This window comes from Prinia subflava, chromosome 3 (assembly GCF_021018805.1).
Source record: "Prinia subflava isolate CZ2003 ecotype Zambia chromosome 3, Cam_Psub_1.2, whole genome shotgun sequence".
Lineage (NCBI taxonomy): Eukaryota > Metazoa > Chordata > Aves > Passeriformes > Cisticolidae > Prinia > Prinia subflava.
This window is the reverse complement of record NC_086249.1, coordinates 44,636,496-44,659,438: the sequence shown is the minus strand read 5'-3', so window position 1 is coordinate 44,659,438 and position 22,943 is coordinate 44,636,496. Positions and strand designations below refer to the sequence as shown.

Genomic DNA, 22,943 nt, shown 5'->3' with positions numbered 1-22,943 from the left:
TGATCCTTAGAAAGAAACTATTTATAACCTAATTCATGCTCTTATCCAGTTTGTAGGCTTCAATTGACTTGATTTGAGATTCAAAAAATTCTGTATTGCTTTAGGTCACATCCTCAGGAATTCTTTTACTAATTTTCAGTCCTTCTAGTCCTTAGCCTTTTTAGTCTAGATGGTCTAGGACTTCTGTAACTCTTCAAGATGGGATTTTTTTTTTTTTTTTTTTTTTTTTTTTTTTTTTTTTTTTTTTTTTTTTTTTTTTTTTTTCTCACTGGCTCTGAATAACTATTTGGGGGTTTATACATGACAGCAGTTTGTGGAGATATCTCAAAAAATGTATCCACAGAGAAGATTTTACATATCCTGATAATTAGAAAAAGTGGCAGGGACCTTAACCACTCCACCCCAGAGGTTCTGGTCAAAAAGCCCAGAGGTCACAAGCAGATGCCTTGGTTTACACAGACCACGATGCCCAGCAGAGCTTATTAATGAAGGTTGGTCCCTCCAGACACCTCTGCTGAAAGCTGAATAATCAGTCCGAGCACAGCTCCCAAACCCCTCCAGAGAGTAAAGCACAGTAGCCAGGGTCTGGTGTTTGCTCCTCCTGCACCATTTGCAGCTGAGCCGCCTGTTCCAGGAAATATCTGGGATCCCATTCAAGCAAGAGTTGGACTTGATGACCCTGGTGGATCTCTTCCAACTCAGAATATTCTGAGAGTCTTCTGCTTCTGCTTTAGAGAGTGTCCAAAAGAGAGCTGTGAATGTGGTGCAGGTCCTTGAGGGTCAGCCGTGAGGAGCTGTGTGATTGCCCTTCCAGGACTTTAAGAAGGGCAGCAAAGACAAGATGCAGGAAAGAACTGGGAAAGTGCTGTTTATATATCCTACCAACAAGAGCAGAAAAAGATTTCAGGTATTTGCACTGGAGAGCTCAGCAGAGGAGTGAACAGAAAGTCTTGGGACATCTGCTAAAACAAACAGTTTGAGGTCAGATTCAAATCAGGAAACCGATGGGAATCAAAAGATTCTGGGTACAACTCTTTGTTCTGGTTATGCATTACTTGCCCCCTTGGTCTGTTCAGGTCTGGAGGAGACTGAGGGGAGGCCCCATCGCAGCTACATCTTCCTCGTCAGGGGAACAGGAGGGCCAGGCACCGATTTCTTCTCTGGGGTGACCAGTGACAGGACCCGAGAGAATGGCCTGAAGCTGTGGCAGGGAAGGTTTAGGTTGGATATCAGGAAAAGGTTCTTCACCCAGCGGTGCCTGGGCACTGGAACCGAACAGAGTTCAAGAAGCGTTTGGACAGTGCTCTGAGGCGCATGGTGGGACTCCTGGGGGTGCTCCTGTGCAGAGCCTGGAGTTGGCAGGAGCTGGTTGATCCTTGCGGGTCGTTTCCAACGCCCTGGCCCCGCGCTCCCGTGCTCGCCGTTAACTTCCCGCTGCGGAGCGCCGATCCCGCCGGGCGCCACGGCCCCGCCCCGCCCCGTCGAGCCCCGCCCCCCGCGGCCTCCGGCCTTCCCATTGGCCGAGGCACCCGTCCGTCAGCGGCCGTTGCCGTGCGACCGGCCCCGCCCCGGGGCGGCCGTGGGGGCGGTGCCGCCCTGAGGGCGGTGCGGGGCCGGCGGCGGGGGGCTCCGGGCACCGGCACCCATGCACGGCGCGGAGGAGGCGGCGGCGGGGCCGCGGGTCAAAGCGGCCAGCACGCAGACCGACAGCATGGCCGGTGAGCCGGGCTGCGGGGCTGGGAGGGGGAGCGGGCCGGGGCCTGCCCCGCAGTGAGGGAACCGCGGCGCTGACGGCGGGCCGGGCCGGCCGGGCCGGGCCGAGCCAGGCGGGTGTGAGGGGGGTGTGCGCCGACCGACCCCTCGCGGGTCTCGCCTCGCCCACCGGGTCCTTCGAGAGGCCGCCCGGTTTGTCCTCTCCTTAAGAGACTCTTTCCGCCTCTTCCCGGGGCTGTTCAGAGAGCGCGCGCCTTCCCCCTCCGCCGGTGATGCTTCAGAGAGTGCTCCTGCCCCGCACAGACAGCGTGCATGTACATATACATACAGTATATCTACATATGTAGCGTATATGTGTGTATACATATAAAGTATATATGTACTTACGTGTACCTATATTTTCATATTAAAAAAATATATTGTATAGATATATATAAAAATATATATGTAGCATATCTCTAGTATATAAGCATGTAGATACTTTATATATATATGCACACTTTATACTATGTACACAATGTGTATATATACGTAAATTATGTCTATACTTCTGTGTAGTATCTTTAAGCATGTATCTATACATTAAATATATATATATGTATATGTATCTCCTCCATCCTCTCCCGCTGCTGCTTGACAGTGCCCCTCTCCATGAGGGCCTTTTGCTGACATAAGCTTGTATTTTCCTCCCCCTTCTGCCCCGTTACAGTGATTTCTTCCTCCAGCCCTGTACCAGGTGTATTTAATGTGCATACAACACAATGTGCAGGAAAACTTTTGCCTTCTGAAGGATGTTCTTACTTACCCCAGAGCAGGCCCGTGGTATGGCTTTGGTAAAAAGCAGCTTTCTCACAGTGCTGGGGTGCCCAGGAGAAACATGTGCTGATAGATTCCACAGATCCCACCATTGCAGTCCCAAGGGAGTGGTGTGTGCATGCAGATGTGATGTATAGATGGTTCTCAGACTGAGCACCATGGCAGGACAGCCAGGTCTCCTGCGTAGGTGTATGAGTTTTGTTTCATCCTGGTTTTATGGAAATCCTCCTTCCAAACAAGCAAAATGGTTAAACTCTGGAAATGGGTTTTAGTTTCCTTTTCCCAGGCAGCAGACTGATGTCACTGCTGGCTTCCTCAAGCACTTGTAAGAAGCCTTTCAGACTTTGGGCTAGGAGCTCCTGCATTAAAGCCAGGACACAATCCTGGATCTGAGCCATGTCCGGGTAGGCTGTGCCCTGCTCCTGTTTGCTTCCAGGTGCAGCAGGGTTTTGTCACCAGCCTTCACAGCACACTGTCCCTGGAGCATGCCTCGCCTCACTGAAGCAAGATCTGTAACCAGGAGGATAAAATCCTACCTGTGTGTGAAGTGGGCCTGATGCACCTGGAAAGAGCACTCCTTTTTCTGTGGCCTTGCTGTCAGTAGCAGAGAGCCTGATTCCTTTACTTCCCCAGTCTGCTGTAGTTGTTTTTAATTCTGTAAGATGTCCTCTGCCTCTTTTCCAGTCCGCTTTAATCATCCTTCTCTTCATCCTGTTGAACTTAAGGGAGTGTTTAACTACCTAAGTGAGTGAAGATGCAAACACACAGATACAACTCTAACTAAAGGTCTTTTGTTCTTCATAATATTTTCCTGCATCTCATTCTTCAGGATGTGCTTCAGTTTGGTTCTCACGTGTTAGACAGGTCACATTAGGGTTAGGTGCCAGCAAACAAAGAATAATTAAAACTTTTTTGTGGTGCATGCAGTTTTAAGTCTACTCTGTGTGCCAAATTGTTGGTATATACTCATTGGTATAAACTGCACTGTTTGTTTTAACTTGCCACTTGGGAACTGCACATGTGTGTGCTATGACAGGAGTAAACAGGGGCTGTAATGAGGATGAACTCAAATGCCCATTTAACAAAACACATTCTGCTTCTTTAGATGTGGCTTGTAGACTTAACTTTTACAGTTTGCTTTTAGTACAAGTGACAACAAATCTTGATGTGTGCTGCTTGCCATGTACGTTTTTAGCACACGTGCTAACCAGGTGCCCCTTGCAGTGCTTGTGCAGCCTAAGGAAGAGTGGACAGTGTGGCATTGGATAGTGCTGCTGACAGACTATAGTTGCTTTCCCAAACCACACTTATGTGTGAAAAAAGCTGCTAAAATATCATCTGAAAATGGTGTTTCAGTCATGGATTCAATATGTTTATTTGTTGTCCTAATTGTTTGGGCTCACAAACATGCCATTAAACTAACCCTCTCACCCAGCCAGGTAATCTGATTGTATCTCTTCCAAGCTGCTGGAACTACTTAAAGAATGTTTTTCTCTATTCTGTTCCATTCTTGCTTCTGCCATTTCCTCCTTTGCAAAAACTGTAACATTTGTGGGAAAAGACAGAAACAGAAATAATACTCTTGTCAGCACGTGTGAGACTTGCAGAGGGATATGTGTTCATTACAGCTCTCTGTAAGCAGCCCTGAAATGGGGACTGGAGATATTTCAAGGACTTAATTAACTTCTTGCCAAGTGTGAGGCAAGATAGCTTTACATCTGGAATAGTGCAAGCTTTAGCGAGCAGCAGGGTACTTCCTCCTTTTTCTTTTGTGGGACAACTCCCAGATTTTGAAAAGAAGCACAGCACAAGGTGGTGCTCCGAGAAGGGATTTTTGCATTTGAATATTTTGTCAGAAGTGATGGCCTGAGCAAAAAGTTTGAATTTTTGTAAAAGCGTAGCCAAAATCTAAGCAGACTAAGAATCCAGAGGCAGGATCTCCAGAACTGATGTAACTGGAAGGTTTCACAATGGCTCGTCCACTCTGGCTGTAGGCAGCAGTGTAAGATCTTGATGTGTGTGCCTGGATATTTTTGCCCTCTTCTGTGGTGACCTTAAGCTGAATTAGAAGCTGTCTCAGATTTCTGTAAGCATCTGTGAATCATATGAACATATTAAGTTGTGTGGGATCTGGTGATCTGATCTGTGATTTGTGCTCTACACCTCTGAGTCAAACTAACTAACTCAGTTTCAGTGAAAGTTTCACCAGTTCCTCTTGTTGCACAGATCTGAGCTCTGCATCTAGATGGGAACATTCCGAGTAGGAATGACTGCCCTGAGAAGGAGAGTGAGGGTGGAGCTGCGAAAGAGCAGAAGGGATTGATGAACCGGCTTCTGTAGCACCTGTGGTCTAGAAGACTTGAAAAATAATGTTCAGCGATATGGAGTTTCTTTCTAAGTATTCTCTAATAAATATTTCTTTTTTTTCCTTCATAACAGGTCAAATGCCAAGACTTTCTAAGGTCAATCTTTTTACTTTATTAAGTCTCTGGATGGAGCTCTTTCCCTCAGCTGAGCAGCAGAAAAAATCCCAGGTAAAATGTCTGTGCTTATTGTTAATTGGTCTTTCTGAAGAGCTCCTTCAGTGAATTTAACCCAACTGTTCTTTAGATGGGACATAGTCCAGCTGAAAAAACCAAAACCAACCAAATGTAATAAACTTTTTTCAAATATTTCCTAGTACCAGTGGTGGGAGAAAAATAGCAAAATGGCTAAATAGCATGCTATTTCTGAAAAACTTTGAAAGCCAAGGTATATACCCCAAGAGGTGAAGCAAGCATTAAAAATGGCAGGTGTGTTAAAGAGCGTGACAAAGGAGATGTGGTTATACCCTGTGTGTAAAGTCAAGATGGTTGTTGGTGTAGAGAGACTCTTTTAGAGTTACAGTGTTCATGACTGTAGATGAGTTCTTTTATACAGTGGAGGGGTACATGAGTATTTGAAATGTTTGCTGATCAAGAACTTGTAGATAACTACTTCAGTTACAAGGAGAAGAAACTGCCCTTGAGAGTGAGTCTTCTAAACAGTGGCCTGTTACTCTTCAAAGTCAAGAGGCATTTTCAGACTGACCTTTTGTGCTCAGAGTTGTTACTGGGCTCTTTAAATGATAACTGCATTTTGCAGAGCATACCCATGTGCCAAGATCTGCAGCCCAGTTATCAGCCAGGGCACAAAAAGATAGGAATATAATCTGCGTGCCAATTAGGCCTCATTTGCAGAGCTGGATTTGTCCCAGGCTAGATCTGAAAGAGGGAAAGATGAACAGCACCTACAGCCTTCAAATGCACTTTGAAATTTAGTAATTCAGTCAGAAATGGCACTTGGCTTGCATATAGGGCTTTAGTAAAGTCTCATTTCCGTAGCCACAAAGCAGTGGAACAATTTACAGATCTAAGGCAGCAGTGTTCAGTAGCAGCTGAATTGCATATTGAGATCTGTTTCACCAGCTTCATCAAGCTAGCTTGTATCCAGTTTTCTCACAATACATGGGAATCTAGATGTAATAGCTCTTGTCTGTGGTATGGAGACTTCTTCCATGGAAGATTCTTTAGAACCAGGATTCATTACATAAATGAAGAGACAGAAATAAAGCTATAGAAGCTATTGGCTCCTAGGATGATCAAGCTTAAGATAGAAATTAAATTCATGAGCATTTCCAGATGCTGGCTGATTCAGAGAAGGTTTCAGCTGTAACTGACAGAATTTTCTATGCCGCTTCTGGATTTTGTTACAGGTAAAGCAATAACCAGAAAAAATCAGGAATTTGTGACAAGTCCCTCTTTGGAGTTTGACAGAGACACCCTGATATTAACAGGCACACGTGAAAACAAAACAACAAAAAGAAGCACTTAGGGAAGTGCAGGTTATTCAATGATCCCTTTGTTCTGAAGAGTTCTGTGCTCTGCTGCTGGTTGGTTACTGTTATCCAAAGAGGAACTGTAACATCTTTATGGACTCAATGTTGAAAAAAACATAAAGTAATAACAATGCCTTTTTCTGTAGGTGAAGAAGAGTGGTCTAGTTGTGGTGAAAAATATGAAGATTATTGGTCTTCATTGCTCCAGTACAGACTTGCATGCTGGCCAGATTGCACTCATTAAACATGGATCAAGACTTAAAAACTGTGACCTTTATTTTTCCAGAAAACCATGCTCAGCTTGCTTAAAAATGATTGTAAATGGTAAGCAATGACTGTAGTAGAGTAGGTGTAAATGTTTTTTTGTTTGGACAGAAAGCCTGTTTTCTCTTTGGACTGACCAGTTGTGAATGGCAGTCCCTGATTTGTATGGCCTTGATGTTTTCCATAAGGATGAATGTACGTTTCCTGGAGCCGTGGTCAGGAAACTGGGCTTTGCTGACGAGACCCTGTTTCTCTGTAGTATGCAACCATTAATACTCAGCTGGGATGCACTGCTGAGCTTCTGATGGTCCTGTGCACTCTGCCAGAGCAGCCCTAAGCCTGATGATGAGGCCTAGCTGGATGTATTTTTCCTTGCTTTCTCATTGCACATCACTGACACCAGGGAAGAGTGGGTTTTTGTGCAGAAATCAAAGGAGTACTTAAGGGTTTCCATTTCCCGTGAGAGATGAAGACAAACCAGATCATTCACTTCTAGAAATGGGATCTGCTGGTACAGCCTTTCTGCAAAAACTGGTTTTTAATCTCAGCAGCAGTGTCTATCAGTGCTAATTTCTTTTTGTATGTTGCTAATTTATCTGTTGGATTTAAGATGCAAAATTAGGCAGTCACAAAGATTTGAGAACTTGGGTAACTCAAATTTTTATCTGTAGTCCGATTGTCAGGTTGGATAACCCTTGCTACTTGTATCTACCAGCATTTTTCTTGCCTAGACACCCATTAGGCAATACTTGGGGCCCTAAAGAAGTAAACCAGGGTTAGACAATAGCGTGTTGAATATAAGCTTTATGTTCCACTGCACTTGCATGCTTCCTTCTGCTGCATCATCTTCTCTTCCAGCCGGGGTGAACAGGATTTCTTACTGGCCTGCAGATCCTGAAATCAGCTTGCAGAACGAGGTATCCAATCCAATGAGCACTGAGGATGCAAAGCTGGATGCCAAAGCCGTGGAAAGACTGAAGTCAAACAGTCGTGCTCGCGTGTGTGTGCTGCTTCAGCCTTTGGTGTGCTACATGGTGCAGTTTATTGAAGAAACTTCCACCAAGTTTGATTTTATTCAGAAAATAGCAAAATCACAGCCTGACTGTAACACCGACTTTTATACTGCGTGTAGGCAAGAGAGAATAAAAGAGTATGAAAGTTTATTTCTAATTTCAAATGAGGAAATGCACAAGCAAATATTGATGACAATAGGACTGGAGAACCTCTGCGAAAACCCGTACTTCAGCAACCTTAGGCAGAATATGAAAGATCTTGTCTTGGTCTTGGCGTCAGTGGCTGCCAGTGTCCCTGTCTTTGGATGCTTTGGATTTCACAGGAGTGGGTCCCAAGGAACAAGTGAAGCCGACGATCAGTGTTTGCCCCAGGACGTGGCAAGGCACTGCATGATCCAAGCCAGGCTGCTTGCATATCGGACAGGTGAGTCCATACCGGAGCAGGAACAACGGGGTCTCGTCCATAGAGCGAGTTCCTGATTTCAGTCTTATTCTTCCACATGCTTCCTTGAGCAAGGAATTCTCAATTCCACTCCTACACATGTGAAACGAGTGCAGCAGTAATGGTAAAGGCTCCACAGGGCCACACAGTATTGTGTGTGGAGGCTTTGCATGAGGAAATCAGTGCAGGTATTTCACATGCAGTGCTGGCAAACCCTGCCCTGCCCATGTGTCCAACGCCCAACTGAAAATGGAGCAGAATGGCATCTAAATCCTTCAAGCTGCTCTTTTTACTGAGGTCTCACAAGATGCTTCTGTAATCAAATAAATGTCAATATTTCAAGCAGATAATGTACACTTCAAAAAAAAAGCAGTGACATAATATCCTTCAGTAGGACATTAAGTACAGTTACATGAGGTCTCTTAGTCCTAATGTTATTAGTGGAAGTGCTTATATTTCTGATGGGGGTTTTCTTTGCACATATGCTGGAGTTTTATGTCCAGGCTTCTGAGGTAGAAAGATGGTTATTGACTCTCTCTTGATAGAGGTGACTTCTGTTAGCTGCTTTATTCTCTCTGAGTACCAATGCAGGAAAGTGATAAGTTCTTCCAGAGAACAGCATATGAAACTTTAAAATTGATGGTACTCCCTAAGAATGTTTTTTGTACTCTAGATATGATAGTTGCCTTTTTTTAAAACCATTGTAAACAAACAAATAGTACATATATAAAGCTTAAACCAAAACAAATCCCCCAACACATCCATCCAAAACCAACCAAGTCAGGTACCCTCAGCAATTTTATCTCCAAAAAATTGCAGAGATCACATTTTTAGATGTAATTCAGAAGCTTCATGGAACCAGTTATGAGTTCTTTGTACAGCTGCTGTTATACAGAACAAGATGGAATGACCAAGCTTGAGTACTCACTCTTGGGAGCAGCAAAGTTCAAGTTTACCTGTAGCCTGGACTCAGGTCTGGGTTTTGAGTCAACTTTTATTGTACTATAATGAAATTAAAATAAATAGCGGCTCACACACATATTTAGGTGCTTTAGACTATTATATAGGTGGATATAAAATGAGCAAGAACATATGATGTTTTCTTTGCTGGTTTGATCAGTCCTTATCATCTTCTCTTCATCAGTGACTAATAAATATGCAGAATATAAATTAAGAGAGCTTTGATAAAATACATCTTTGACAGGAAAGACCCTCTTTGAGGGATTGCATATGGTAGTGATACTGAGGATGATAGAAATGATTCATGGAAACAGTGTCCTGCAATATTAATTAGTGGAAGCCTGAAGTGTTTTTCTCCTTGATATGTTCTGTTTTAACTGGTCAAGATTCTCATCAGTAGCTACTGGGGAAGATCTTTCAAGTGCCATAAAAACCATCCAAGTCATATAATGAAAGCTCTGTACTGGTTTTCCTATGGTGATAGAATACACCCCCAAAATACAATTGTTAATATTTTGTCTCTGAATTTGGTATAAAATGGAACTGATTTTGATAGTACTTCAGACCACAGAACCATAAAGAATGGCAGAAATTAAGTCATTAAATTAAGTAGTAAACAACAAGAAGGTTTCTATCAGTTTGCCGTCTCACATTAGTGAACCTGTCCACACATGTTCTTGGCACACATATTCTTATCTATGTGTTGGTTGCTTCATTTAATTTGTGAACAAATGTACACAGAGAACACCCAGCTTTTACAGTAGACTCATGATTTCTAAGCTTTTAATCTTTTTGCCACAATTCTGACAATAATTCTTATTGTCACAAAGTAACAATAAATGTTATTCTTTACTCTAGGATGTCATATGTTGATGTATAGGTAACTCAAACTGCTTTATTTGTTATTTACTCCTAAAATGTTATGTATTTTAGAGGATCATAAAACTGGAGTTGGAGCTATTATTTGGGCAGAGGAAAAATCAGTAAGTATGAAAAAGTTACTTTTTCTTGCACTCACAATTCATACACTGGCTTTGAGCTTGTTATTGCCCTAAAGTTTATACACTTCTGGTTTCCATACACACAGCTTTAGTAACTAAGTTAATGACTGGTTCATTGTTATGTTTAAGGTGAAGGGGAAGTATAAATGATTTTAGTAACGACGACAGTGTCTCTGCCTGGGTTTTCAGTGCACCTGCTTCCCCAGTCATTGTCAGTTATTCCAGCTATCCTGGGTAGAAGGTTTTCCACAGCTGCTGCTCAGGCAGCATGTGCCCTGCATGGCCCCTCTTTGCAGCTCTTTTTAGGAGAGCTCTCAGTGCAATTGTAGCCTGACAGTTTCCTGAGGATATTTGTTGCAGTTGAAATGCTGTGTGGGCTTTAGCACATTCCTTTTTGGATCAAAGTGCTATTTTTCTATGAATATTGTTACAGTGCTTTTTCCCATTCAAACAGAAAGGTTTTGTTCTTTGTATCTCTGCTTATGGATGTTACCAATCCCAGGAAGCCTCATGCTTCACACAGCTGCAACATCCTCTTAATTTGTTTTTAACACTTCAATCATCAGCTGCTTATTGCTGTTTTATATCTTTTTCTACTTCAATCACCAATCGCCTCTTATCAGCCCACTGGTCACTGGGTCTGTTAAAAGACAGGCAAAATGCCATCTCTGGCACATCAGGGATGAACTCCGGCTGTATTTAATCATGGACACTGTTAAGGACTGAATCCTTCAGACTTCTTGTCCCTGCTGTCAGTACTGCTTGCCAAAAGGAGAGCCTCAAAAGCCTGGTGCAGGTACCTGAGGTGTCACACTTTACCTGTGCAGCTCCTCCAGGGCTCAGTGGAAAAGCTTCACACAGACATGGAGCAGTTTGGCAAGAGCTGAGCTGTCTGATCACACAAAAGTATACATTGCACAGCTTTGACTTTGACTTAGAACTCAGTTAAAATGCCTCCAAATTTGATGCTTTGTTTACTGTTGCAGAGAGGCTGTGATGGAACAGGAGCAATGTATTTTGTAGGCTGTGGTTACAATGCCTTTCCTGTTGGATCTGAATATGCAGATTTTCCACACATGGATGATAAGCAAAAAGATCGGGAAATCAGAAAGTTCAGATACATTATCCATGCGGAGCAGAACGCCCTGACATTCAGGTAAAGGGTTTATTTTTACCATGGAGAAGAGTGAGATGGTTGAAACAACAATGACAAATGCATGTTGTGGCTTAAGCCCAGTGGGGAAGGTACACATCAGGCAGCCTCTCGCTCATGCCCCTGCCCCAGTGGAATGGGGAGAAGAATCTAAAGTAAAACTTGTAGGTTGAGACAAGAACACTTTAATAATTGAAACAAAATTTATTAATAATAATAGAAGATAATAAAGATAAAACCCAAGGTAAAAACAAACAATGCACAACACAATTGCTCACCAGCCACTGATCAATGCCATACCCCATTCCCAAACTCTGATCAATGTCCCTTCTAGGTAAACTCCCCCAGTTAATATACTGGGAGTGACACCCTCTAGCATGGAATATCCTTTGGGCCAGTTTGGGTCACCCCTCCTGCTTCTTGCACAGCTCCTCACTGCCAGAATGTCAATCAAAGCATTTGATTCAGAGTAAATATTACTTAGCAACAACTAAAACAGTCTGTTTTCAACATTATTCTCGTACTAAATCCAAAAGCCAGCACTTCACCAGCTGCTGAGAAGAAATTAACTGTATTCCAGCCCAAACTAGAACAATGTGTGACGTCACTGTGATGAACTGTGGATTACAATGAGAGTCTTTTTTATGCCTGTGATGTAGATGTTGGATATATATGGACACAGCCAGCTCCTGGATTTTCTTCAGATTCTTATATGAATTTGGGTTTTAAAGAGTATTGGCTCCTTCAGCTATCCTTCAGATACAAACCACTGGCTCTGCTTCTTGCTAGATCATGCTATAACCCAAAATGAGGAAGTGTGGGAGTCGATGAAGCTTCCAACAATAATAGGTGTGGGGATGTGGGATGGATGTTGTTCACAGATAGTGAAACCAAACCAGATTCCACTGTGTACTTGTGCACTTGATTAGGATTAAGTTGCTTCTGAGAGTAAATATCACTTCTTTGCTTGCTTTTTGAGGCATCAAATCTGTCACAATTCAAAACTACTGAGATGCAAACTCTGAAATTCTGTTTTCTGACTGTTTGTAGGTGTCGAGAAATAAAGCCAGACGAGAGAAGCATGATATTTGTAACAAAATGTCCATGTGACGAATGTGTCCCTTTAATTAAAGGAGCTGGTATCAAGCAGATCTATGCAGGAGATGTTGATGCTGGAAAAAAGAAAGCAGACATATCCTATATGAAGTTTGGTGAACTTGAGGGTGTAAGCAAATTTACAGTAAGTGTCTAAGTGTACTGTATTCTAAAAACTGGGGGCAGCATTGATGGGAGAGTAGAGTGAGCAGTCTGCAGCCAGCAAGGAGGAGCGCTGTGCTGTTCAGTTGGGTGAGTGGAACTGAGAGGTTGCTCTGTCGCAGTTCTGGGGAGCAGTGCTGTGCCATGAGCCAGAGGGTGGGCCAAGCCTTTGAACGTGGCCATGAGCACCTGCAGTCAGGGCACTCTCCATGGCAAACTGCAGCACTGGCGGTGTGAACAGCTTCCTTCCCCCTTCTCAAGGAAATTAATGTCTGCATGCCTGTAATAGCTACTAGTCCTCAAAGCAAGTGTGTTCACCCCTAGTTATGCCTCTTAGTGAAGGCCTGTAGGGTACTTTTCCTGTCTCACTTTGCTCCTTCTTCTGTCTTCTGGAATAAGTAAACATTTTCTTCTTCTTTTACCAGTGGCAACTAAGTCCATTGCACACTAATGCACTTGAATTCCATGACCCTACAGCCAGGGAAAGTAAGTATTTTTTTATTAATTCGTTTTATGACTGAAATTAGTAAGTGAGATCACATTTTAAACCAACCTGATTCCCTGTGGGATGGTTTAGTCTTAATTAGTCTTGATTTCAATGAGTTAAATTTTGCTATGAGAAGTTTTCTGAGGTTTTTGAATAGATGAGCTAACTGTAATAGGTAATAACTGCCTGTAATAGGTAAACTAACTTGTAACAAAATGCTTGGCATTGATACACATTACAAAATCCAGCAGTGCTATTATGAAGGTCAGCAACATGCTGCTTGGCACGTAGATCATTTCAGATTACTTGATCATGTTTTACATTTTGTTCTAGAAAGACTTTTTAGATTGTGTTCAAAAAACAGTACCCTTATTTTTCAAGATAAATGGGACTGGACTCCTTCAGGTCATTTATATATGTTCTGCAGAACATTTCAGTGCTTTTATATTTGTGTATATATACACACATGTATAATATAAAGTTCACAAAATCCTTGTTGACATACACCCCTGTAGCAAGGGAGCTGTCACCTTTTCAAAACAGAGTTTAGATAAGTCTTATTCTGAAGCCTTTTTGTGCTACAAAAGAGACCCACCATAGGCGTCTACTGTCAGCTACCAATCCTTAAAATGTTATTCATCCAAAGGGAAAACAACATGGAAAATAGCAGCTAAATAATTTTGTGCTTCAAGCAGGAAGATGCAGTGTAAAGATGCATTGAGTACTGTGCTAGGAGCACAAAAAAGACTGGAGGTAGTTTTTGTGGCACACAAATGGCCACAATACTCCAAGCAAATTCCTAATGTGTACTGAGACAGATTTGTGGAGTAGTCGCTTTGTTAGCTACTTCCTTACGGTCTGGGGAAGTGGGGAGGGAAGGGCTCAGAGTAGTGTTTATGGCATTAGTGATCACTGCAAAACGTTAGGGCTTGTTTGTTCCTCTCTCTTTTAATGGTTTTTAGACCCAGCTGGAGAAAGATTAATCCTAGGGTACTTTGTTTGACAACTTTTCACAGGGCTTATTTCTCTAACATAGTTTTCTTTAATGTGGTGTGCCTGCATCTTCAGTACTGAACTGGTTTAAGTTCCTCTCTTTCCTTGGTGTATTCCTCTTAGCTACGATTACTGCATGTTCCTCTGTAAGGGGAAGAAGACAATCTCAACCCCATTCCCCACCTCCAGTGTTATTCCAGTATACCTGTCCATGATGAGTATTAGGCCATGCTTGCTGTTATATTAATGTTCCATGCATTTTTTTTCTTTAGATGGGGTCCAGAAAACAAAATCGCTGGATGACCAGCAGCACCAAAGCAAGAAACTGTGTCTTGGTCATTACTGAATAATTAAGCACATCCTGCAGTCTTGCGTCATACTTTTTATAATGCAGCCTGTTTGCACTTTCAGATAAGGGACAGTTTTATTTATTGTTTGGAAAGTGAATTTTAGAATAAGTTTATTTATGATGTCTTTAATGTTTTACAGCGTTACCTGTAGGTCTTTTTAATTTAAAAGCTCCAGGCAAAAAAAAAATGCTGCTTGTATTTTCTGTGAAAGTAACTGGGTGGCTGATCATTTTTAACACCTTAAAAAATACATACTGAAAGTTCATGGGTGGTAGGTCAGAGTAATAATAAAATGGTGTCTTAGGTACTTGGGGTATGGATTGAGGGAATGGATTTATAAGTTCTGCGCTAGCAAATGGCAGAAATAAGCTGTATTTCTTCAAATACAATCATCAAGGGAATCTTCTAGGAAATGGTAGGTAAATAACCACCAGCAACTATTTCTGTTCTTGACAGTGGCTTTTGCTTCTCAGTCTTCTTCTCAGTATAATGGACACAAAACCATTGGGATAGCAGCCATTGCTAGCTGAATGATTTGGATACCAATCACACTTCCCACCATAGCGGCAGAGCTGTTTCGTTTTGTGGTACTTGCCTTGCTGCTCTCTGTGCTGCCCCACATGCAGTCCATCTGAATTAATGAAGATAAAGATTAGCTTTGCTTTTTCTCAGCTTCTGGGGACAGGCATAAAAGTGTTTGGCTGTATGCATCTCACTGGCACCTACATCTGTGAAAATTGCTAGTGTTGAGTTTTGTTAATCTTCACTGACAGGCTCCTAGGACTACAGAAGCTAATAAATCACCAGTGTCTGTTGTTTCTAAGATAGGATGATCTGTACCAGTGGAATAGCCCAAATCTTTTCAGATGCCCATCTCTTGGATGACTGCACTAAAGGGTGACATTGTGGTGACAGCCACTGAAACTGCAGTCTAGTTTTGCTGCTAGTTGAGGGGGCAAGTAATGCATAACCAGAACAAAGAGTTGTACCCAGAATCTTTTGATTCCCATCTGTTTCCTGATTTGAATCTGACCTCAAACTGTTTGTTTTAGCAGATGTCCCAAGACTTTCTGTTCACTCCTCTGCTGAGCTCTCCAGTGCAAATACCTGAAATCTTTTTCTGCTCTTGTTGGTAGGATATATAAACAGCACTTTCCCAGTTCTTTCCTGCATCTTGTCTTTGCTGCCCTTCTTAAAGTCCTGGAAGGGCAATCACATCTAAGATGCATCTGTAGGTTTTTTCTGTTTCTTTTAGGTATTGGGGAAGCTTGGAACTGGGTAGCAAGGCTGTGACTGGATAGTGTACACTGTCCAAATTAGAATAAAAAGTCTGCCGTGGTCCACCCACTGAAACCTTCTTGTTTCCATAATCCATTGACAATGCTCATCTACTTGAAGTAGAAGCAAGGAAAAAAACAGGGCCAGATTAAAGGCACCTTCAAGTTTTATAGTAATCAGTTTGCTGGTATCAAAATCAATAAAATCTGTATCTTCATAGGAACAGCTGAAATTGAAAAGTCCTTCATAGGTGGCCTGGGTGCACAGAGAAATAAATTAAGTCAAATATCACACACATGAAATAACTATACTGCAGTGAATGCTGCTGGTAATCTCTGCTTCAAGAGGAGTTGAGCTTCTACATTTATTTTTAATTACTTCTTTTAAAAAGAAGACTTTTTACAAAACTTTCTGTGAAACTTGGAATCCCTTGTAAGGCTGAAGGCTTGAAAGCGTGGCTCTGTTTCTGTCTTACTATACTCTATAGATACTTCCTGAGGCTCAGAAGTTTTTGTAGGCTCAGATTGTCAGTATAATCCTACTTTATTTTTTCCTGGAATTATGAAGTAGGGACTTTATCTTGGCCAACAGGAGAAATGCAAATGGGGTTCCTCTCTCAGCCTATGGGCTCTGTAGGTTCTGCTCTGCTTGTGTGCTTACCAGGGAGAGCCACAGAATACTGGACATCTCCTGCAGTGCTTATTTTGCAAATCAACTCTAGGATGTTTGTTTCTTACATAACAATTGCGAAGTATTTACTCAAGAAATGTAAAAGTTATATATTTTATACATAGTATGACATTTCCATATGCATCTTGAGACTCATTCATTTCAGAACAATCATTTTAATTGCAGGTATTAACTGTCCATAATAATTTGGCCTCCTGACTGAGAATTGCAGAAATTCTCTGTTAATTGTCTGCCTTACTGCAAAACATGCTTCCTGCTAATAAATTAATCTGACAGTAAGTACTGAAGTGTATTTTTAAGGGCTTTGGGTTATTAGGAACATTACGTAGTGCTTTGGAACGCTCACACTCCTTACAGGCCCGGTACTGTTTGCTGAGCTCTAACACCTCCCTCTGCTCTGCCTGAAGAGTTTGTCACAACATGAGACTATGCCTCCTGCCAGCCCTGGGAAAGGGCTGGGATCCCCTTCCCCGGCCGATGGGGATTAATTTCCTGTTCTTCAGGAGAGTGGGAACTGCATCAGGGAGCCCTGCAAGCTGCCACCCTCTGTTTCTTGGTTGGAGAGGATCGAAGTGGATGAAGCTGTGACCATCCAGCAGTAACACTGGTCCCTGCCTCGCCTCCTGCCTTGCTGCCCAGATGCCAGTAGGGGCATGGCCAGGTGCCCCAGCTCCCCGTCCCTGCAGGGCAGAGCGGGATCGCTGCGGTGATGGGGCCAAGAGCGGTGCCAGCCCCCAGAGCAGCTGTGGGCAGTGAGGCTGAAGCATCAAGTGGGTGATGCTGGGGCTCTGCCCCACCAGGGGTTTCACAGCCACCTGCTTCCAGCCCTGGCGTTTGGACTGAGGGCCTGATAGCAGTGGAGTGCATTATGGCTATTCCTACCGTTAGTTTTCCTGTTATGCTGAAAGGAATCCACTCAGTGCCCTCCAAGACTGGCTTATGTCACAGAGCCACATTCAGTAAGTGGGGACAGATGGGAGATGTGTTTCAGAGGTGCCCTTGAACTGCAATGTCATCATAGACCACAGTGAGCAGTCAGTGGGACACAGCCAGGCTGGCAAAGGGACAGGCTTCCAGAGCCATGTTTAATGTGGGGACTACTTTGAAAAGCTTTGTCCTCTAAATAGACAGCCGTTGTGCCTTTTGTGTCAGCCGCTGTGCCTGCAGACCAGACTCCAAATATCTGGCTTTAATTTGCTGGATCCAGTAAATGACATTGCTTGGATATTAGGAAAGCAAAGAGGGCTGATGGTATGTGCCAATTCCAAACAGATCTGGGTTACCGTTGTATTGGGCTTGTGCAGCAAGGTTTTGGTAGTGGGTGGCTTCTGGGGTTGGTTCTGTGAGATGCTTCCAGAAGTTTCACCCATATCTGACAGATCCAATGCCAGCCAGCTGCAGGATGGGTGAACCTCTGGCCAAGGCCAAGCCCAGCAGCCTGCTATGGTGTCAGTGGGATAATAGATTTAAGAAGTGGGGAAAAGCTGCACCATAACAGCCAGAGAGAGAAGTGAATATGTGAGAGGAGCAACTCTGCAGACACCGAGGTGAGTGGGGAAGGAGGAGCAGGAGGTGCTCGGGGCACTGAGCAGAGATTCCCCGGCAGCCCTTGGTGCAGACCATGGGGAGGCAGCTGTGCCCCTGCAGCCCAGGGAGGCCCACAGGGAACGTGTATCCCCCTGCGAGCCGTGCAGAACTCCACTCCAGAACATCCACCTGCTGGAGCAGGTGAATGCCTAAGGAGGCTGTGACCCCGTGGGAAGCCCGTGCTGGGCTCCTGGCAGCATCTGTGGGAGTCAGCGGAGGGAGGAGCCCCTGCGGAGCAGCTTTGCTGGCAGGATTGGGACCCACCCACAATGGAGCAGTTCATGAAGAACTGCAGCCCGAGGGAAGGATGCACGCTGAAGTTCATGGAGGACTGTCGGCCATAGGAGGAACCCCACGGTGGAACAGGGGAACTTTGTGAGGAATCCCCTCACAATGGGGAGGAGGAAGAAGCGTCAGAGACAAAAGTGTGGTGACTGACTACAGTTCCCATTCCTCTTCCTTGTGCTGCTGGAGGGGACAAGGTTGACAATTCGGGAGTGCAGTTGAGCTCGGGAAGAAGAGAGGAGTAAGGGGAAGTTGTTCTAAGACGTGTTTATTTCTCATTACCCTGCTCAGATTTGACTGGCAGTAAATTAAATCAATTTCCCCAGCGCGGCCGCCCCCGCCGGCAAAAGAAGGCCGGGAGAGGGCGCTGTTGGCAGGGAAATGCCCGGCGAGGCAGCGCGGGGAGCGGGACCCAGGGCGTGCCGGGCTCCACCGGGATGCCGGGACTCGCGGCGTGCCGGGCTCTGGAGCCGTTCCAGCAGTTATGTGGCAGCTCTCGTCTGCTACATAAAATTTATATTATATTATTTACATATCTTAGTGCAACAAATGTCTTAGGGCTGGGTGTGTAATGATAGTGAGGCCACACTCTTTCCAGTGTATGTCAGTGACAGGAGCATGAAGCAACGGGTACGCACGAAACACAGGGAGTTCCGTGTGAACAGGAGGGAAAAGTTCTCTATTGCGAGGGTGACAGAGCACGGGAACAGGCAGCCCAGATAGGCTGTGGAGTCTGCTTCCCTGGAAACACTCAAAACCCACCTTGGTGTAATACTCTGCAAACTGTTTCTGCTTTAGCAGAGGGGTTGGACAGGGTGGTCTCCAGAGGTCTCTTCCAGCCCCAACCACTCCATGATTCTGTGATTGTGACTGGTAGCCAGAGAGTCCTGCTGCGGACACAACAAGACAAAGGTGTGCTGATGCTCATTATAAATGTCAGGACACACAAGGCAGCTCAAAGCTCGTAAATGGGAAGAGGAAAAATTGTGTCTGGCATATCTGCTGTGCAGATAAAGGGCCTTCTTGCTTGGCGTGCAGCAGCACAGGTTTCACCATGCTTGGGCTGGGAACAGACATGCAGAGGAAAATGCTGGGCATGGCTTTTTCCCTGGGGTATTTTGCAGAGTGACATTTATCTTCTGCACCCCAAATATCAGCTCTTCGTACAGGAAATTTTCCACTTTGATTTCCCAGGGAGTCAGGCTCTGTCTCAGGACTGGGTGGCTTCTGTAGCTACAGGACCATTGTTGGAGGGATGGAATCTGTAGCAGCTTCAAAATGTTCCTCAGTAGCATAAGAAAGATATACTACCAACCGAGCCTGACTTTTTCCTCCTTCTTCACCCTCATTGCTCAACTATCTGTACTTTGGCCCCAGTGAGGACACCCCACTGCTTTGCCAGTAAATTTTTCTCCAGGGCAGCTAAATATCCAACTTGGAGGAAAAACAAAGGGTTGAAGAAATGTGGGGAAACCATGAAGTACTTGAACAATAACTTCAGCTAGAGCCAGGCCTTAGGGACATGTCACTCAAATGCCAGCAAAGACACATTTCCTCCTCCCCAATGTTATTTCAGAACTACCTGAAAGATATATGTAAGACAGTGTGAATGCCAGTGCATTCACCTTCACTTAGTCTTGCATTCCTACTGTGGGGCAAGTCAGATTTAGCTAGAGAAAACAAAAGCCAGCAGGAAGCAGAGGAGCTTAACTGCATGGCTAGCAGTGGTATGTATTAGCAGGAGAGCTGGGTCTTTTGTTGGAATGAACATATGTCTCTCCTCCTGCTGCAATGCCTGCCATCCCCTGGGATATCCTGCTTTCTTGCCTGCTAGTCCCCAGTGTCACTTTCCTTTGAGCCTTTGACAGGAAGGCTGTCAGCCCACAGCAAGAACCTGCTCTGTGCTATGAGCTAATTGTGGCTTTGCCCTTGACATTCCTTGGGGCACAAGGCAAGTTCATCTGTGAATATAAATTTTCTCCCACACCCAGCTTTAAAATGGGGAGGAGATGCCTTTCTCCACTTCCCCCATGGGATTTCAAGAGCCCTGCTCCTTACAGGCCCCCACTTGTCCCAGGCACACAGAGCCTGTTGGGCATCTGACCATCTGCCTGAGCAAAGGCAGGGTTTGTTTGCTCCCTGCTGGCTGCCGGGGCAGGGCTGTGCTGGGGTGTGCCGAAAAGCCAAATCTGACTGAGTGTTTGCACAAACAGATGCAGCAGGCTCTGCTTTGGCAACAGTATTTTTAAATCCGCTCCAAACGCCTGTCAAGCCAGCTGTTCTACAAGGGAATTGAAGGGCATTGCCAAAGCTTCAGTAGAGGCAACGTACCCAGCAATTTGGAAATAAAGGGCTTCTGTTCATGGGAGTTAAGGCACTTCACGGCCCCAAAGACAAGGTGCTGTCTTCTCCGTGCACTCAGAAGAAATAACTCTATTCACTGGCAGACTAATAGCTCTCCCCAGGAGAGCTGCTTTGGGGATTTGGGTGGGTTTTGTTTCTTTAACTGTGAGGAGCTGGGCTATGATGCCATGACTGGGCTAGTGTCTGTCCTGCAGCCAAGAAACTGTTCCTACCTGTCACCTTGCTGGTCAGGTGCTGGTTGTGTCCAAGTACTTGTCAAAGCTCAACATGCTGGAGGTGTCTGCTGGCACAGTGTGGTGGTTAAAATACACGGGTTACATTTTTGGCCATGGGACAAAATGACATTTGGAAATTTCATTCCCAAACCTGTGCTTGGGGGAGAGGCTCTGAAGAAAAGCACACCCTATCCCATGGCCCTATGGGCACCACTACCAAGCTGCGAAACTGGTACACCAAGAGAGGGAGGAGGTTGAGACCCTGTTGGACACCTGGCCATGCCTGATGTGCCGTGCCACAGCCGGGGTCTGCAGTCTCACAGACAGCGAGGGCAGTGCGGGGCTGTCCTGGGCCAATGCTCAGCAGCAAAGCCCTCCCAGCGGCTGCCAGCGCCCCAGTGCCTGTAGGGCGATGGAAACAGCCACGGGGCTCTTGTAGCAGTGGTGACGGGGCAAGGCACGCCACTGCCTGACACGGCTGGCACGTCACCGGTCCCTGTCATTACTGAGCCCGGCGGGGAGAGCTGGCGCTACACCCCCGGTACAGGCTGTCCCCGTGCTGCCACTCAACGCGACACAGCCTGAGGTGGGAAAGGTTATTTATACCCTTTTTTGGAAAGCCCCTTGCAACCAATGCCATAGGAGGAGGGTGGGTGGTTTAATTGTTTTTCCTCCTCTCCCATTCTTGGAAAGAGAGGCCAGCTCGAGGCAGGCACTGTGGAGCAGGATCATGAGTCAAGAGGGTTGGGCTCGCTGCCTGCTTCTCCCTGGGGTTCTTGGGGGAGCTGGACCAAGTCACAGCCCTGTAAGACACTTGGCTTAGAGCTGAACCACACAGCCAAAACTGCTAACCTGTTTTGGGTTCCCCTTAGCCTGATCCCATGTTGCGTGCCCAGCACCAACTGTGCTCAGAGCTGGCTTGGGCTGCTGGTACCTCACACATCAGACCCTGAGGGTTTGGAACCTTTGCTGGAGGCAGTGCTTCCCTTCAGCATGGGCTAGGATGGCAGGGACTTTAGCTCCTTCTCTTCCCCAGGCCACAGCAGCTCTGGCTCACACGATTGCCTCTCACCACGGGGCTGAACTTCCCACAGGAGGTTCTGGGACACCTTGTACTCCATCCATGTAAACCTGTATCTTTATGCAAGAACACCTAGTCAAGGAGTGGGAGAGTTATGTACAATTCCCTTTTATGTCACAGAGACCAAAACCTGTATCCTCTCTGCCTCATAACAACTTTCACTGCCAGGCATAAGATGTTCTGCAGGAAGGTGCTTTCAGCCAAAAAGTTGAAGTGCTTCTACTTCAGAAAGAGAAATGAAGCATTTCTTGGCCCAGAGAAAAAGCTTCTCTATTGACCAAACACCACTGCACCCCTTGGAAAGAGGCCTGAGTTCTCTTAGCCCTGCTCCAGTTTCACAAGCAGGAGCAAAGCACAAATGGGATCTGGATCTCCTCTCCCTCTTGTGAGTGCTGTTATCATTAGATAACAGCAGAGGCCCAAGTCATTCTTTCCTTCTCATCTGATCTTGTCTTTGGAGAATGCAGATTAAGAGGCTCAAGCAGTCTTAACGCCCACATTTGTGGAAGGCCAGAGTCCTTGGCCTCTCCCGGGTTCACACCTGCTGCTGTACACACCAGGACACCCAGGGGAGCCTGTGGCTGCTTCTAATCAGATTTTCCTGATTTCAGCAGAAGCTACCCATATCCCATGACAGAAGCTTATGGTTCAAAGATTCCTGGCACTCTGCTGTATCAAATAAGGTTTGACATTGCAGGATCATACATCGTACGTTGGCAGAGATTCATTTGTGCAATCCAAACCTGCTGAGTGCTGTGTGCAGAATGGAATGGAGAGGCTTCCTAGAGCTTCTTTATCTTTCCAGTTTTCAATCTTCTTTCCTGCTTTCACTCTGATGAACCACGTCCTGCAAACACACAGCCCTCTCAGATAATAGTTTCAGATAAATTGTGAGTCCCTGGTGGGAGCACACCCTTAAGCAGAAGAACCACCTTGACTGAATGCACCAAAGGAAATTGGGAGTTCTGTCATTATTTCAAAGTCACATTAGAAAAGACCTCATTTTAGTTTAATTAGGGATGTGTCCCCACCTGCTGTGAAATATTACTATGGTGCTTAATTTAATCTTCACCAATTTTTATGCTTTTTATTCTTTCAAAGATCTAAACAAGTTGAGCTTGGGGAAGACTCTACTTTG

The 22,943-nt window shown here is 44.9% G+C and overlaps 1 protein-coding gene across 1 annotated transcript; it reads left to right on the top strand.

Annotated features, from left to right (window-relative positions):
- The first annotated feature begins 1,561 nt into the window (after window positions 1–1,561).
- Window positions 1,562–16,543, top strand: CDADC1 (cytidine and dCMP deaminase domain containing 1). Its single transcript, XM_063392090.1, has 9 exons — window positions 1,562–1,718; window positions 4,969–5,063; window positions 6,532–6,709; window positions 7,508–8,086; window positions 9,998–10,047; window positions 11,052–11,221; window positions 12,269–12,458; window positions 12,901–12,961; window positions 14,228–16,543. The coding sequence occupies exons 1-9, from the start codon at window positions 1,646–1,648 to the stop codon at window positions 14,299–14,301; spliced, it is 1,470 nt and encodes a 489-aa protein (XP_063248160.1). The 5' UTR covers window positions 1,562–1,645; the 3' UTR covers window positions 14,302–16,543.
- The last annotated feature ends 6,400 nt before the right edge of the window (window positions 16,544–22,943 follow it).